Source organism: Mytilus edulis, chromosome 1 (genome assembly GCF_963676685.1).
Source record: "Mytilus edulis chromosome 1, xbMytEdul2.2, whole genome shotgun sequence".
Classification (NCBI taxonomy): domain Eukaryota; kingdom Metazoa; phylum Mollusca; class Bivalvia; order Mytilida; family Mytilidae; genus Mytilus; species Mytilus edulis.
In genome coordinates, this window is record NC_092344.1 from 4,787,216 (window position 1) to 4,806,566 (window position 19,351).

Below are 19,351 nucleotides of genomic sequence, written 5' to 3' on the forward strand. Positions count from 1 at the left end.
ACCTGTTTTGAATGTGGAGGACACAATCCCCAGTGGGTCAGTGTGACATATGGAATATGGATCTGTTTAGAATGTTCAGGCAAACACAGAGGACTAGGTGTTCATTTAAGGTAAAACAAAATTGAAGAATCAGTGAATGTTTGCTTAATTTAAAACAAAACTGTGTAAATAATTAAACAATATTTTTCCTCTGTCTGGTGACAATTCTGGTAGGAAAGATTGGCTTTTTGATGATTTAATTATAACATCCAGTGCAAATACAGGAAATTTTATTTTACATTTCTGCCTTTTTTTTGGTGTATTTTAATAGTAAGTGAGACCATATTTAGTACAAAAGTTAAATTTAAATCAAAAATCTGTTTTCTTTCTGTCAGACCACAACAAATACAGATAAGAGGTTTACATGATGTCATCTGTTTTATTTTTTCTATCTTAGTTTTGTAAGGTCTGTTTCAATGGATAAATGGAAAGATATTGAGTTAGAAAAGATGAAAGCTGGTGGAAACAGAAATGCCAAAAACTTCTTCAAATCCCAATCTGATTACGATCCTGGCATGACTCTACAAGAGAAGTACAATTCTAAAGCAGCAGCATTGTATAGAGACAAGGTAAACCTGTTATTTATAAAGAAAAAAGCTTTGGCTTTATTGCTCATATTAACTTGATTGTTTTATTAATAATTGTATGTAACTTGTAAATTAGTAATATCAAGTGTGTCACTAGTAATTTTTAGTGTGTTACTTGTAATATCTAGTGTATCATCACTTGTGATATCTAGTGTGTCACTAGTTATATGTAGTGTGTCCCTTGAAATATCTAGTATGTCACTTGTTATTACCTTGTAAACATCAAAGGAATGCTAATCCAATTCCATCATCAGGTGGGGTCCTCCTTCCTTGGCTGTTTCGGCACTATTCCACAACAACCTCCAGAGGTGCGCCGGCTCAGGTGATCAATCTGAACCTGGAACTGGATGGCCTACACGGCTCCGATGTCTCAGCTGATGTCATTGCTGTTCTTCTGTAACTGAATGCTGTTCTGTATATCTAAATCTGTCCATTATCTACACAATAAATGTTCATTGTTCTAACACTTTGTACTTTTCCACATTTCGTCTCTTTTCCTCCAAATCCACTGTGATGCCACTTCTGCTTCTCTACACACTTCTGTAATCAGTTTCTTTCTCTCTGCTCCTACTACTCCCAAGGTCCTAAGTGCCCGCCACATTGACTGTCCTGCAAAGCCTCTGCATCCGACTTCTATTGCCAAACACCACGTCCTCCATCCCCGCTGTTTGCAATCCTCTACTAGCTGCTGGTATTTTGCCATCTTTCTTTCATAAGCTTCCTCTATTCTGTCTTCCCATGGGACTGTCAGTTCCAGCAAGACCGCCTGCCTAGTTCCCTGTGACCAAATGACTATATCTGGTCTTAGCGATGTTGCTGCTATTTCTGCTGGGAAACTCATGCGTTGATGTATGTCTGCTGTCATCTGCCAGTCTGATGCTGTTCCAAGTATCCCTAAACCTTCTGCCTGGTTGTCTTTCTTTTCTCCAGCCCTCACAAAATTTACAAATGTGATGTTCTTCTGCATCTTTCTCTTCTTTCTCCTGGTGGTATCCAACTTTGCTGCTATTGTTTTCAATACACTGTCATGCCTCCATGTATATCTTCCATCTTTCAATGCGACTGGACATGCTGACAACACATGCTGTAGAGATGCTGGTTTGTCTTTGCATAAGGTGCACGTTGGGTCTTCTATCAACCCCCAGGTATAGAGGTTTGATGGGCTTGGTAAAACATCATACACTGATCTTAGTAGAAAACTCAATCTGTATCCCTCCATACTCCAAATCTCGCTCCAGGTCAAAGCCCTGCTTCTCGCTCCTTGCCAATTCAACCAACTACCCTGCTGTTTCATTCCTACTGCCTTAACATTCCTACTCTCTTCTTCCATCTGTCGTATTTCCTGTTGCACCAGTTCCCTCCGTCCCTTCTCATTTGCTGTATCCCACCTTGGTTTTGTTGTCATACCAAATCCCTGTCTACCAACTGCTGTTACACCAACGATGACACTGTGCTTTAGTCTAGTCTCAGCTTCCTTAACTGCTTCCTCTGCTTTCCATTTTCTTCCTGTCCTGATCTTTACTTTGGCTCCTCTCACTTTAGCATCTTTGCTGTCTCTCAACGTCATAACCTGTCTTGTCTTTGTAACTTTATACTCTTCTGTCAATGCCTTCATTGGTAATTGTAGCTTTGTTCCTGTGCTGTACAATCCAATGCTGCTGAAACTTCTTGGCACACCCAACCATCTTCTTAGGCATGCACTGATCTTTCTCTCTAAGGCCTCAACTTTGGACAATGGGAACTCGTAAACTAGTAATGGCCACAATATCCTTGGTAAGACCCCATGTTGATATATCCAGGCCTTATATCTTCCTGGGAGCCCACTTTTGTCTATCTTCGTCAGCCATTCTACCAATTGCACTTGAACTTCACCCATGTTTACCATATCTGCTAGTGTTGCATCAAACTTTTTACCTAGGCATTTCACTGGTTTCTCTCCAACTGTTGGTATCTTTTCACCTGCTAATTCAAATGTCTCATCTTGCACTTTGCCTTTCCTCACTATCAAACTTCTAGATTTACTTGGTTTGAACTTCATCCTGGCCCACTTAATCATCCTTTCCAATTCCTCTAAAGTCCATCTTCCCTCTATGACTGTTTTTGCTGTCACTGTCATATCATCCATAAAAGCTCTTACTGGTGGTTGCCTGACCCCTGATGACAATAATGGTCCTCTACTTGGTTTTTCTACTGATTTTACAATCAAGTTCATTGCTGCTGCAAACAGGACTACTGATACTGTACACCCCGTTAGTATTCCAACCTCAAGTCTCTGCCAAGCTGTGGTGAAGTCTCCAGCTGTGAACCTCATTTCAATCTTGTCAAAATACTCTCGCAGCATATTTCTGATAGTTGGTGGAACATGATACCTCTCCAATGTCAGGTCTACTAGTTTGTGAGGTATGGACCCATAAGCATTAGCCAGATCTAGCCAAAACACTGCTAAGTCACTTTTCTTCTCCTTTGCTTCTCTTAAAATCTGTGTAATAACGCTGGTGTGTTCGATGCAACCAGATACTTCAGGCATGCCTCCTTTCTGGACTGCGATGTCTATATATTCGTTGCCAAGCAGGTACCTCGTCGTTCTCCTTGCTAAAACTGCCAGGAATATCTTCCCCTCAATGTTCAATAGGGAGATGGTTCTAAACTGTTCAACTTTCCTGGAGTTTTCTTCTTTTGGTATAAAACATCCTTCTGCCTTGTACCATGACTCTGTCATCTTTCTCCTTCTCCAAATTACTTTTAATAGCTTCCACAACCTTCTGATCAGTCTGGGACAGTTCTTATATACCCTATATGAAATACCATTTGGTCCTGGTGCTGACCCTGCTCTTGCCTTTCTCACTACGTCCTGCACTTCTTGGAACTTCAGGTCTGACTCATCAAACTGTTCTTTTGGCTCCTCTGGTGTTAACAATTTCTCACATTCTTCCAGGTCTTCTCCTCGTCTCTCATCACTGTGGGTCTTCCTGAGATGTTCTTCCACTTCTTCCCTCGAGTTTTCCAGTTTGCCAGATCCTCTCGCTCCAAATAATCGCTTCATATACTGAAATGGGTTTGCTGTAAATGTTGTTCTCTCTTTTGCCTTTTTCTTTCTATCTCTTCTATGCGTTTCTGCTCTTGTAAGTGTTTTAAGTTTCTCCCTAGTTTCCTTTCTTAACTGCTGTAATGGTAACCTTTCATTCTCATTGGCGACTTTGTACCTCTTCTTTAACCTTCTCAGGTCTCCTCTCAATTCCTTGATCTTCTTCTGTCTCCGGTTACTATGGCCTAGTTTTGTTGGTTGTTTCCCTTGTGGTACCACTCCAAATCTGTCCTTTCCTACGCTGTAAATAATGGACGTTATTGCTGTTATCTTTCTGTCTACACTGCCTGCTAATGTTGCCTCTAAGATGTTTTCCAAATCTTCGTCAAGCGCTTTCCAAGCTGCTTTGTCTGCATTCGTTGGCCATTTGATCTTCTCTTTGCGTGGCTCATTCTCTTCTCTACGGGTTGTTGGTTCTATTCCGTCTTCTTTACGGACTGTTGTTTCTATCCCGTCTTCTCTATGGACTGTTGGTTCTATCCTCTCTATCTCTTCTGCCTCGTCAAGTTGTTCTACCTCTGTAGGCTGTTCCTCGTGCTCATCCTCACCCTGGGTCACAGGGAGGCTATCATCACTGTGGTTTGCTTCCTGGATGGTCTCCTCCTCCGTCTGACCAGATCTCTCTGTGCGTTGATTGCCAGAATGGGGTTGCACACATTTCATTCTACTTTGATGGATCTTCAAACCTCTAGAATTCTTACAGACTTTACCACAAAAACATTTACATCCGTTGTTCTGGTTCGTTGTCCTTGTCGGTTCCATAGTCGTTTCCTGGTCCTGTCCTATGGGCTGTTCATCCTCCCTCGCTCTCGCACAGCCCCGAGGGTGTCTTAGTATATATCGTTCCATAGCGTGTAAAATGGGTTCCCCTTCACAGGAGATGCACTTTGACTTGCCAAGCCTCATGCCCCGGTTACCAGTCTCTCCTGGCTGCCTCCTGTCTCTCCAGGTTGCCACTGTTCTCTTCACAGTCGTCAACCAGACTTTCCTGGTGGTCACTGGGTTTCCAGAAGTTGATTACCTTGTAAACATCAAAGGAATGCTAATCCAATTCCATCATCAGGTGGGGTCCTCCTTCCTTGGCTGTTTCGGCGTTATATCTATTGTGTCACTTGTTATATCTAATATATGTCAATATTGTTATCTTTTTTTATTATCAGATTTTATCAGAAGCTGAAGGAAAACCATGGAGTATAGAAACTTCATCTGCTAGGAATTATGTTGCATATAAACCATCAGCTGGTCTGAAGACATCATCTAGTTCATCAAGTTTCAGTAACAAACCTACCAACACTTCTAAATATTCTGATGACTTTACAGATAATAGTTATCAAGATGGAAATGTCAATTTACAAAGGTAGGTCTGATACAAATAAGTAAGTAATTATAACAGAAAATAAACTGAAAGCTGTAAAACATAAAAAAATCAATTCAAGATATATTTATCCTTCTGTAGCATGAATCTTAAAAGGAAGGAAGTACTGCTAGCTTGTGTTGAAGCTCAGGTTGTATCTATTTCCAGCTGTATTAAAGTAGTTGTGGTACCGTAAATCTTAAAATGATTGTGACTGAATTAAATTAAACATTTCTATTGTATGCAGTCTCAATTTGCCATGGTTTTTTTATGCCCCACCTACGATAGTAGAGGGGCATTATGTTTTCTGGTCTGTGCCTCCGTTCGTCCGTCTGTGCGTCCGTTCGCTTCAGGTTAAAGTTTTTGGTCAAGGTAGTTTTTGAAGAAGTTGAAGTCTAATCAACTTGAAACTTAGTACACATGTTCCCTATGATATGATCTTTCTAATTTTAATTCCAAATTAAAGTTTTGACCCCAATTTCACGGTCCACTGAACATAGAAAATGATAGTGCGAGTGGGGCATCTGTGTACTTGGGACACATCTTGTTTCTTCCCAATTTCACTCTTTCAACCTTCAAAAACATGATACAATTTCCATAATTTAAAACTACACATACACTGGACACCAAATGAAAGCCCAAAATAGAAATGTGGTAGTACAGAAACCTATAGAGGTCTTATGTCAAGTTGGTAGTACAGAAACCTAAAGAGGTCTTTTGTCAAGTTTGTTTGAAGGATCCTTAACTTTAGCAAATTACCATAATGAAAATATACATGATACAATATGTATTATTTTAATCATATCAATACCCAGATGTAGTACCAACCTAGTGGTAGTGAAAAAAACATTTGATTTGAAAACACACAGTAATGCATGTACTGTACAGGGTTGTATTGAATCTATTTGTATTCCTGCAATAGTAATTTAACATGTTAGTGTTTTTGACATGGATCTGTCACACCCTTTGACAAAATGGTATTTAATTTGCAGTGAGGAGTTTAAAAAGCAGAAAGAAGATTATTTTAGTAGAATGCAAGCAGACAATGCCAGCAGACCTGAGTAAGTTTACCATTATAGAATTAAAACATTAAAGTTTTTCAGATTAAGGGAAAAGAAAAATTACAAGCTAAGTTTTGCTACATTTAAATATAGAGTCACAACATGAATGAGTACATAGGGCATTTTAATATTGTATTTTCAGAAATCCTTAACTAAGGAAACGTTTTAAGCTGTAAATTTGAAACTGAAACGTTTCTGTTTTGTTATATGGTAGTGATCAGCATGAGTCTTGTACTCGTTTAATATATAAATTTGCAATGATGATTTTTGTGGCTTAATTTATTAGAAAATTTGTTTTACTATATTTATGATTAAATTTAGTACATGTACTGTGAATTCATTATTTTCGCGGGTATCAATTTTTCGTCGTTTGTGGAAAACTTGCATTTTCGTGGGTATTTGATTTCCTTGTTTTGTTAATCTCTGCATTCAAAGCCTATAGAAAATGTGTAATTCATTTTCTTCTTCCGTTAACACCCATATACATTTATCATAACCACTGATAATAATCATACTAATAAATAACAAAAAAGAGTAAAGTGCAATACTACACGACAGAGCCGAGGGCTGGTTTAATAACAACCATTTAATAATATTTATTGTATACAAATTATGAATCAGATCGAAATGTAATCATATATATACATGTATACTAGTAATTCAATATACACAATCATTTGTAAATCAATCAATCTCTTAATGCATGATACAAAATATCAAATAGCATGGATGTAAAAATTAACGTGACCGATCGAGTAAACCTGTCGTGCCGAATGATTTAACCGCCAAATCACACAAAACACACAACCTAAACGCCATCTAGGGGCAGACAATTCAGAAGAAAATAATTTCATTCTAATTCATAAAATCAACCGACAGAAATTAAATGAACATTTGGATTCGTGGTTCACCTGTACCCTCGAAAACCATGAAAATTGGTATCCAAGGTATAAAAATGAATCCACAGTATGCAATATTCTGTTTACTTAAGGAACATATTTCATACAGAGGAACATAATGCCTTCAGACAATGTTGAATGATTAAATGCTTTTGAAACATATTTATAATCATCACCTGTCTATTTATTATTTTGTAGAAATCTGCCTCCAAGCCAAGGAGGGAAATATGTAGGATTTGGAAGTACACCTATGTCTGATAAAAAAGATGATGATTTCTTTGACAACACTTTATCATCTTTGAGCTCAGTAAGCTTACTTATATTTAAATATTTCCATTAAAGCAAGATACTTATGTGTGAAAATACTTATTAATCCATAGCATATAATATAGAAATTGAATTAAACAAAGTATAATTACGACAGAGAAGTTGTAAACTATTTTCATCTCTTTTTTGTGGTAAAATCTTTAAATTTAAATTTAAGTTTTAAATTGGAGCAATGAAAATAGCAGCTGTTACAAGTTAAAGGGCCTCAAAGTAAAGCACTATTAGTAATAAGTGATAGTCAGTTGTTGAAACAATAAAAAAGAAATTGTTAATGATTTTATTGTCTTGTATAACCCTAGCATTCCAACAAAAAGAGCTGACTAGCCTATAGACTGAAAAGCTATTTACTTTTAACTGTACCATTCTTGTATTGTTATTAACCTGTGATATTGATATTTTTTCTATTTCAGGGATGGTCAACATTTGCATTGGGTGCTACCAAATTTGCATCAGTAGCTTCAGAAAAGGTTGGTAAATTTAATATACATTGAATTATATTCTCATAGAATTTACCAATCACCTGCTAACAAAACTGGTTATTCTAATTAGAATTGCAGTCATATTCGATTTTGGATGTATCAATGTTGTCATCCCTTTGCAATAACTTTTTATACAACCGCAAAATTTTAATTTTTCGTCATATATTGCTATCACGTCGTCGTCGTCCGAATACTTTTAGTTTTCGCACTCTAACTTTAGTAAAAGTGAATAAAAATCTATGAAATTTTAACACAAGGTTTATAACCACAAAAGGAAGGTTGGGATTGATTTTGGGAGTTTTGGTCCCAAAATTTTAGGAATTAGGGGCCAAAAAGGGCCCAAATGAGCATTTTTTTGGTTTTCGCACTATAACTTTAGTTTAAGTAAATAGAAATCTATGAAATTTTTACACAAGGTTTATGACCACAAAAGGAAGGTTGGGATTGATTTTGGGAGTTTTAGTTCAAACAGTTTAGGAATTAGGGGCCAAAAAAGGACCCAAATAAGCATTATTCTTGGTTTTCGCACTATAACTTTAGTATAAGTAAATAGAAATCAATGAAATTTAAACACAAGGTTTTGACCACAAAAGGAAGGTTGGGATTGATTTTGGGAGTTGAGGTCTCAACAGTTCAGGAATTAGGGGCCAAAAAGGGGCCCAAGTAAGCATTATTCTTGGTTTTCGCACCATAACTTTAGTATAAGTAAATAGAAATCTTTGAAATTTAAACACAAGGTGGATGACCATAAAAGGAAGGTTGGGTTTGATTTTGGGAGTTTTGGTCCCAACAGGTTTTTAGGAATAAGGGGCCCAAAGGGTCCAAAATTGAACTTTGTTTGATTTCATCAAAAATTGAATAATTGGAGTTCTTTGATATGCCAGATCTAACTGTGTATGTAGATTCTTAATTTTTGGTCCCGTTTTCCAATTAGTCTACATTAAGGTCCAAAGGGTCCAAAATTAAACTTAGTTTGATTTTAACAAAAATTGAATCCTTGGGGTTCTTTGATATGCTGAATCTAACTGTGTATGTAGATTCTTAATTTTTAGTCCCGTTTTCAAATTGGTCTACATTAAAGTCCAAAGGGTCCAAAATTACACTAAATTTGATTTTGATAAAAATTGAATTCTTTGGCTTTTTTGATTTAATCATGTACTTAGATTTTTGATTATGGGCCTAGTTTTCAAGTTGGTTCAAATCAGGATCCAAAATTATTATATTAAGTATTGTGCAATAGCAAGAAATTTTCAATTGCACAGTATTCAGCAATAACAAGAAATCTTCAATTGCACAGTATTGTGCAATAGCAAGAAATTTTCAATTGCACAGTATTGCGCAATAGCAAGAAATCTTCAATTGCACAGTATTGTGCAATAGCAAATATTTTCAATTGCACAGTATTGCGCAATAGCAAGAAATATCTAATTGCACAATATTGTGCAATAGCAAGAAATTTTCAATTGATTGGAGTTATCTTTCTTTGTCCAGAATAGAAGTTGAATCAACTTAAATCATTGTTTTATACAATACACAATGTATATTCACTTTTACTACGAACTGATAAATTAAAACAATCTTTACCATTCAGTGATAACAAGCACTTTTTGTTACATTTTAATATTTTATGATGTATTTAAATGAGTAGTTATTGTTGCAAACTCCATTAGAAATTTGAATTGAGATCAGTTTTGAAAAAAGGGAAAGGGGGATGTGAAAAAAAAATGGTGGTGGGGGAGGGGGGTTAAATTTTTCTCATTTCAGATTTCATAAATAAAAAGAAAATTTCTTCAAACATTTTTTTGAGAGGATTAATATTCAACAGCATAGTGAATTGCTCAAAGACAAAAAAATTATTTTAAGTTCATTAGACCACATTCATTCTGTGTCCAGAACCTATGCTATGTCAACTTTTTAATCACAATCCAAATTAAGAGCTGAATCCAGCTTGAATGTTGTGTCCATACTTGCCCCAACCGTTCAGGGTTCAACCTCTGCGGTCGTATAAAGCTGCGCCCTGCGGAGCATCAAGTTAAGTCTTGAATTTTAAAACATTTTTTTGGCATTAATAACAGCTGTTATTGAGTGTATGGATTATGTCCCCTTAAGTCTAAATAGGAAAATGGCACTCAAAATTTTATGTAACAAAAAAATCAATTCTGACTTATTTAAGCCAGTATACCCAGTAAAACAATTTTTTTCTCTCTCATTTATATGGAAATCACCAATCCTACTGTCCATCTGTCCAGGTGCCTTTTAATGGTTACTCCTTCTAAATAGCTAGATGGATACAACTTTACACAGTTATTGAACTATACCTGATGGTAAAGAAAAATAATCCTCATTTCAATAAATTTAAGGGGAGATAATCAAATTTTACCTTCTCCTATATACTAGTACTAACATACCCTTGCCATTTAGCTTTTTAACATTCACATGGAAATGTATATTTGTCCTTGTTTAGCTTCATTGATGAAACTGCTAATCAGCTGCTATTGTATTGATTAGAAATCAAAAAATAATTAAGAATTGTTTAATGTGATCAGAAATAAGGACACCAACCCTTTAAATATGTTCAAAATAGAAAAAAAAACTTTTATTGAATCAGGTGAATTTCTTTACATGTCAACAGTGACTCTGTTTCTCCACTTCTGGTTTGAACATTTAGCCTCAAACTTTCAACTATGTCGGGTAATTTCTGCTGACTTTTTGCAAACATTTAACCAGATTATGGTCTGTAACCAAGGTATTGTGTTTTGCTTTGGCACTTTAACTTCACTGAACAAAATCAACATTGCTTTCAATACTCATTCAGTGTTCTCATCAAGATTTTTGGATAGCACCACTGTAAGAGAGGTGACAAATTAGAAATATAAATCAAATCTAGTTTGGATGCCTCATGAAACAATTAGTCTAAACAACTTTATTGTCAATGTGGGGTTGTCTAATAACTTACTTATTTTAATGGAAGAGAAAAATATCACTACAATTCACAGTAATTTCATGCAGTATGTATCCAGATTTATTTTAAATTGGGGGGTAGGGGTACATTAAAATAACAGTCATGGAACTGTCCATCCAGTCAAAAAGTTTTTTGGGTAAAGAACCCTATGCTACTTACATGATATCTAAATCTTAAATCTTCCAAGGCTTTTCACTACCTTTTCGGTACACAAAATATAGTGCATTGATCATAACATTATATACATCCTATCCATGAACCTTTCCAGAAATATGCTCAGATATTCAAGTCACTAAACGATGTTTCACCTGTCAAGAAAATTACATAACTTTTGCAAGGTGCAGTAATCTAATATCTGTTCTAAAAATATAAATGATGTCATTGTTGAAGTCGTCATTAAAAATTGGAGTTATCTTCCATTGTCCAGAATTTTAGTTGAATCAACAACAACCAATGCTTTATTCAATCCAATATTTAATTATTACTTCCCACTGATAAATTAACACACTCTTTACTCTTCTGTGCTTTCAAACTGTTGTATATTAGTATCACGTTCTTGTCGTCTGCGTCGTCCTAAGACAGTTGGTTTCTGGACAATAACTTTAGTATAAGTAAATAGAAATCTATGAAATTTAAACACAAGGTTTATAACGACAAAAGGAAGGTTGTGATTGATTTTGGGGGTTATGGTCCTACCAGTTTAGGAATAAGGGGCCAAAAAGAGGACCAAATAAGCATTTTTCTAGTATCCAGACAATAACTTGTGTTTAAGTGTATGGACCTCTCTGAAATTATACCAAAAAATGCCATACCTCAAAGGGATACTTGGCTTTCGGGAGGTTAACGGCTCAAACCGCATAGTAGTTAGGGGCAAAAAAAAAAAGGGGGGGGGGGGGGGGGGGGGTTTCCTGGTTATTATACAATTAAGACAATTTTAAAGCAGTGTTAGGGAGGTAATCCAATCATATTGAGTTAATCCAAGCATAATATGTTTGGATTACCTCCCTTACGTTACTTTTAAATTATGTATAAAGAAATGTTGTATTGTCTTGAGGTGATTAGCTATCAATTTACTTTAAGAAGTTACTTTTAAATTTATGCTGATTAAGGAATATTAATTTTCCATTTTAAGACTTTTATAATGTATTTTTAATTGGGTAATTATGGTTGCAAACTCCAATTGAAATTTGAATTGAGATTATGACCATATCTTAGGGAAAGAATAGTGTATTGCACAATAGCAATAAATTGAGTATAAATTCAAATCATATAACCAATTCTAAGTTCTTTGACTACAGTTATTCTGTGTCAAAAAACCTATTGTGTGGAGAATATTTAATTACAATCCAAATTCAGACCTGTATCAAGCGCTAATATTGTGTCCATTTTTGCCCCAACGGTTCAGGGTTAGACCTCAGGCTCTGCGATGGTATCCAGCTGCGCTCGGCCAAGCAATTTTTTCATTTAGGATAAATGGAAGCACTTATTCAACAGTATTGTTGAAATCCAAACTGTGACTGTCAATAGAATTTTCTGTAGGGTCCACTTGATTGACACCAGAAATGTTTTTGCACAATTAACATCTGGAAACATGCTGGGCAAAACATTTCTGACTGAAAATAAAGAGTTGAAATCAAATAATTTGGTTTGCCTGTTTTGCCTAAAATATTTCTGATTGCATTAGATATAATTTTAAAAAGCTATAAATATGACAGGTGTAAATTTCAACAGGTGTTTTTTATGTTTTTTACAACATACAAACTTGTCATCTGAGTGTGTTAGATTAACACCTTGTCCTTGAAGCTCAGTTAAATATGTTCAGATTAAAAAAAACACATTGTAGTATTTTTATCTGGCACAGACAGTAGCTTCAAAACAATAATCCTCTTTTTGCATGTTAGTTGTTCCTGGTTGTTGGGTATAACATGTGTCTCTTGTGTGATAGTTCTTGAAGCACATCCCTTTCTGATTTGGTTCTCCAGTAAATCCAGTTTCAAAACCCATACTTCTTTTGGGGAGATATATTATATTTATAGATGTTTTGTTTGTTTCCCTACTGGTTCCCTGGTATGATCTTTTTATGCCCCAATTACGATGGTAGAGATGCCCCACCTACGATAGTAGAAGGGCATTATGTTTTCTGGTCTGTGCGTCCATTTGTCCGTCTGTTCATTCGTCTGTCCCGCTTTAGGTTAAAGTTTTTGGTCAAGGTAGTTTTTGATGAAGCTGCAGTCCAATCAACTTTAAACTTAGTACACATGTTCCTTATGATATGATATTTCTTATTTTAAAGCCAAGTTAGACTTTTGACCCCAATTTCACGGTCCACTGAACATAGAAATTGGAAGTGCCAGGTTCAGGTTAAAGTTTTTGGTCAAGGTAGTTTTTGATGAAGTTGAAGTCCAATCAACTTGAAACTTAGTATACATGTTACCTATGGTATGATCTTTCTAATTTTAATGCCAAATTAGATTTTTTACCAATTTCACGGTCCATTGAACATGGAAAATGATAGTGCAAGTGGGGCATCTGTGTACTTTGAACACAATTTTGTTGTTTCATTTCACAGAGACACAACTTAGGAATTTTACCAGTATAAATACACATGAATAGTGGCCAAATTTAATTCTGAAGATGACCAAAAGTGAGGGGAGGGGTAGTGCAGTATTTTTGTATAAGTTTAAACTCTAAGAAATTTGAGGCATATGTTGAACAGCCCTAAGTTGTTCCCTTTGAAAAAAGAACTTTCCATTCTAAGATGTAATGTTTTTCCATTCACCTGGCCTCCTTTTTCATATATCTGTCAGTCTTCAGTATCCTATGAAATTCTTGGGCAAAACTATATCTGAATATTCCTAAGACATCAGAATTAAAAAATGGATCCATGAAAAATATCCACCAACAAATAGATTCAATACCAGGAAAGGTAAAATGCAGTTTTTGGCTTGTATCAGGAAAAAAGGAAATATGCATCAGATATCAGAATGTGATTTCTTATATTTCTTTTATTTCAATACTCACCCAGTTGCATTATAAGCAATGATAAAATTTAATTTTAAACCTCACAATAATTTATGAATTTACAGTAGATTAATAGGTCAAGGACCAACTCCTAAAAAATGTACATAACTTTCTGAAAATTAGGACAGTCTATGTTGGAGTTGTTGCCCCTGTGTATTTTGGGGGAAATTTTCAAGTTTGTGTTTTTTATCCTGATAATTGTAATAAATTGCTAATACATTTAAAATGACCTGAACAGTAAGATCTACGAATAAACTGGGAACAGTATATATCAGTATATATGCTCCTAAGATAAGTCATCATTGGAGAAATTGTCAATTGACCTGTATAGGAGTTATTGCCCTTGACAAATGATTTTACTTATTTTTTGGTGCATTTTTGAAGAAATCATAATAGATAGAAGAAATTTTAAATATCAATATAGAAATAAGTTAAGCACAATGAGAATCAAAGTTAAAGTCATCATGTTTGAGTTAGTCAATTTATCCCTTAGACTTATTTCCCCTGCATGATGATTTTACCTATTTTTGTAAAAGAAAAAACTTGAGGAGATAAGCATGAACTTTTTAATACAAAATAAGATCTACAAATAAGTCAACATGGCCTATCTCCTCCTTTCTCCTAACTACTTCAATGGTCTTGTTGTAGCGTGTTTACTTTGAGTGTGGGAGGTTATGGCTTTGACTAAGATTGGTATTTGCTGCACCTCTGCTAAGCATGTGGTATTAAGGAGTATGGTAGGACATAGATAAATACAAAGACTGATATTTGGTGAATGGAATAATTGTTAGGTGTACATGTCTGTCTGAATACTTTCACCATAAAATCAATGGTCTTTAAGCAGTACCTGTGCAATACTTGAGAATTACTTTTAAAATGCATAAATCTAATTTGTGGTCAGTTTGACAACTGGTTTCTTGAATATAGGATTGATATATGTAAACTTAGCGAAAGAACTGATTTAACAGGGTTAATAAGAATAGGAAATTAAGAAATTTTTGTTTGGAATTTTTTAACAATGAAAAAACATGTTCTATTTAAAATCAATGAGCTCTTACATAAAGAATTTATTTCTTAGTTACATTAAGCTTTTGATATTGTCACATCATATATCTTGGCATCCTTGGATGTACTAGTTTTTTCTGAACTGCATCCTATGTAGAGTTGTCCAGACCGAGAGAATGCAAGAGAATATGGGAAGATTATGTTTATATCCCTTGTTTTATAATATGTCATCAGCAGGCCAGCATTGTTTAGGATATGAAGTGTGTATGTATTTACATCAGCTACCATAACATTGTCTCTAGGTGTTGTCACTAGGTCAGTTGGTGTGAATGGTATGTCCTTGTTGATTTCACTGTATCCTGTATATATATTGATTATATCACCACCCTGCCCTAACACTACTATGCATCCTTTCCTAGAAATAAGACCATCCGCGACTTGAATATTCCCATTGCTTGTACTACAGATACTTGAGGGATCAGCAAATATAGGTTGTTTATGTTGATCATGTTCATACACTCTCTTGTGGTCTCCCTTCTGATTCATTAGTATTACAACTCTTCTTCCATGTTTAGGGTAGTCTTTATTATTAAAATTATTAACACCTCCTACTAGAACGTTATTGTCACTGGTGATATAGACTGCTGTAGGTACTAATGGTGACATATTATATACTGAGTCTGTTAATGTACCTGTAGTACTGCTGAATTGTTTGAGTTTATTGTCCTTTGTAGATATAAGGAGATTATTCGATGTAGTAACAGCCATACCATAAATCTTTGTATTTAAGCTTGATATTATGTTTACTTTGGTTCCTTCAGGTTTTACTTTCTGTAAAACTTTTTCTGAGTAACTATATAACCATAGTGAATGATCATGACAATAAGACATATAACCTACTGCCGATAGTTCAGTCTGATATTGTTTATTGATGTTTAGTTCTTCAACAGTGACGTCGATATGGCCAACATCTTTGATATTTACTATCTGATGATCCTTTGCATTTTGGAACTTTGGATGCACTTTTTCTTTGCAGTTATTGCACAATAAATTACAACAGTCAATACACTTCCACTTAATGGGTCGGTCAGTTTCACACACTCCACATTTGACTGGAGCTTGACTTCTTATAACGGACTGAGAGAACGCCATTATTGTATGATATTCATGATGTGTTTTCCTACTGGCTTTTCTCCAAGGTTTACTTCACAAGTGTTCAGTGTTTAACAACTCTTCTTTTATAATTTGGTTGATTGATCATGAAAGAAAGACTTTGGTACAGGTAGTCAATACTATTTATTAATAAAACCCAGTAGTAGACTTGTTTAGTTACTTGAATTATATTGATTCAAAATTTTGGAGACAAAAATGTTTTACTACTATTAAGTTGATTTCAATTGAAAGTCTTTTCTTAAGTCTCCATTGTAAGGATATCTTTCAATTTATTCAAATTTAGATGTACGTTAAAATTCATGTTTAATGAAGTATAATGATTTAAATGTAATAATTATTACAATACTGACTGGGGTTTTTTTCCATTATTTTTTAGCTCAAATTTTGGACCAGTGTGAGCTTTTTCCATCTCTTGTTGTCCATAATTTATTGTCCATAATCATCTTTCAATTTTTATGAAGGTCTCCTATGAATATAGTTAGCAAAGGTACCAGGATTATAATTTAGTACGCCAGACACGCGTTTCGTCTACATAAGACTCATCAGTGACGCCCATATCAAAATATTTATAAAGCCAAACAAGTACAAAGTTGAAGAGCAAATTGAGGATCCAAAATTCCCAAAAGTTGTGCAAAATACGGCTAAGGTAAACTATGCCTGGGATAAGAAAATCCTTAGTTTTTCAAAAAAAACCAAAGGGCCAAAATAACCAAACTTAGCCACAATTATCCTTAAGATACCTTGTTTAAAAGAAAGTACTGAAGTACTGGTATCTGTGATGACTTCAAGATCATATTCACAAAATTAAATATCCCTAAGAGTAACTTGTAGTGTTTTTTTATGTCTGATGTCAAATATGTCAAGTCACAATATAGAGACTTTATCAAGAATTAGACAGTCAAGTAACTTCTAGGGTCTGAGGACACAGATGGTCGATCAGGACAACTTAAAAAAGTGAAATGTGCTAGGCAATGAATAAATGGTGGGCAAATGTTTGCATTCTTATCAGATGCAGTAATCCTTCTCTGAATAATTAGTTCCTTTTAGACTGGAGAAGTCTTTTTGAAGATTTCACTATAGTTCTTTCTTAGCTTTGGCAATTGTTTTATAAAACTTTGAAAAATCCTATTTGTATCTAAACTCCAATAGTTTTCATTTGAATTTTCACACTTAAAGTTAGACTTGTCAAAAGAAAAGTACCTGTTAAGTAAAGTTGAGTTATTGTACTTAACAGTAAAAAGATGAAGAAGAAAAAAATCAATAATTGGAAGTTTTCTTTCACTGTTTGTACAACAAAATACAGCATTATTTTACATTTTAGTTTTTTCCCCTTCAAATTAACAAATGTACCTACTTTAAATACAGAAATAATTTTGAGGTTTTGAAATGCAAATAATGTGACTGGATAAGGATCACAAAAAAAAATAATCCAATTTTGATATCTGATACATACCAATGTCTGTTAGCAAATTTTCTTGAAATTGCAATAATATACTCACACTTTTGTCTTTTCTTCAAAATTCACAATATTAAATGCATGCAACAATTTCTGAATTTACAGTACTGAATTTACAGTTTATAAATTCTCATTTTTAATGAAACAAATAGTTGAATAATTTAAGGAATGCCCTGTCTCAAAAATAACATGTGTAATATATGGTGTTCGCTACAACCCCCACCCCCCCTTCTAGTCATCTACAAAAAATGTCCAATTTGTTTTAATTTCTGTTTTGTATGCCATATATAAGTACAGTTGTAAAACAATTAACCCTCATTCTGGGTTATTTAGGTCTTGCATCCTCACTAAGCTACTATTAATGATCTTAAATAAGAAATAAGTATGGTAGTCATGTCAAAGGTTAAACAGTTTAAATTTTAAATTATTTGCTGCTTTCTTACACAAATCTTGTGTGATTAAAAGTAGAATCTGATAGTTCTACTGGATTCTGGTGTTATCTTGAGATAAAGTCCTTTAGCTTCCATTATTGATTTTGTGATCTAATAAAGACATTAGTCATACTCTCTCACAGTTTTGTATGCAGCAGATGTTACAATGCGAGGCTAGATTGTGTCTGGGGAGAATATAGTAATTCAATCATCAGCACTTCTCTAGATTTTTACTGATGTAGTGGATAAATCTATATATTGTCTTCAATGAAACATCATTATCAACCAATAGGAGGGCCACAGGTTATTATTATATTTATATGGTGTTAAATGTTCAATTTTTTACTTGCATTGTAAGGTATGAAATTACTTCTTATTTAGAAATATTTTAATGGAAAATTCTACTTTGAAAGTGTTTATTGTGTGCATTTATTTAACAATATGTTATATGTTACACAAGCCTTGCTTGCTGTATTTTTAACATGAGCACTATATAAGATTTTTTTAGTGAAAATTGGTAAAATATATTACAGAATGTAAATGTAAAAATTCATATGTAAAAAGAGTAATGTATCTTTTGAGTATAAAATGTTGATAATATCCATGCAGCTCTGAAACCACCAGCTGCATGGAAAAAATAAAAGCATGGCATGGAATGACACCAAATGCTTAGTTCATAGAAAGAGATAAGAATAATTACTACAATTTTCATTGCTTTCCAATATGAAAAAGAAGAAAAAAAAGGGGGGTTATATTTTTGTAGGAGGACATGTAACAAAAGTTTTAATACCATTAAAATAATCTTTCAAAATCTTGTTGAACAAAAAACATTTAGAAATCTTCTAATGCGTTTTTCACTAATATTAACCCATATATCCTAGTGGAAAACCCTTCATACATGTTTTATTGAAGCTATAACATATTTCTTATCAATATCATTATACATGCAAGTAATGGGTTTGAAGGCTTATTGCTTTATTCATATCTATTTGTTTGACTTTAGTTAAATGTTTCCATGTTGATATCAATATTTGCATTTTACAGTATTCTTGCTCAACTGCGGTCCATCAGCCTAGGCTTTTTACAATTTCTATCGAGCCAATATAATCTAGCTAAAAATTTCTTAAAATTCAGCTTCTAAAGTCTATAATATTGTGAAGAATGATTTTAATATCTACATGCAGGCATGACATATGTTTGTGTGAACCTCACCAGTATGATATAAATAACATTCTGGCAAAAAATAAAAAGATAAAGTTATTTTTATATGTTTGCACTGTCATACTGCCTTAAATTTCACAAGCATCCCTCCTCATATTCAAAAATGGTTTAGTAAGATAAACATTTGATGTCAGAATTTGGTTGTCTTATTATCATGATTATAGATTTGTTGCAGTAGTCATTGTTTCAGGTAAAAGCTTGAAATCCATATTTACCTTCTTTTTTAATTTTTTTTTAGAAAAGATTAATAA

At 34.2% G+C, this 19,351-nt stretch overlaps 1 protein-coding gene across 1 annotated transcript in view; it reads left to right on the forward strand.

Annotated features, from left to right (window-relative positions):
• Positions 1-19,351, forward strand: part of LOC139522484 (ADP-ribosylation factor GTPase-activating protein 1-like) — a gene marked incomplete at its 5' end in the record, with an annotated part of 30,150 nt that continues 10,799 nt past the window's right edge. Inside the window, 6 exon segments of the mRNA XM_071315985.1 lie at positions 1-110; positions 437-608; positions 4,872-5,068; positions 6,058-6,126; positions 7,224-7,332; positions 7,763-7,819. Coding sequence (XP_071172086.1) covers positions 1-110; positions 437-608; positions 4,872-5,068; positions 6,058-6,126; positions 7,224-7,332; positions 7,763-7,819 — 714 coding nt within the window.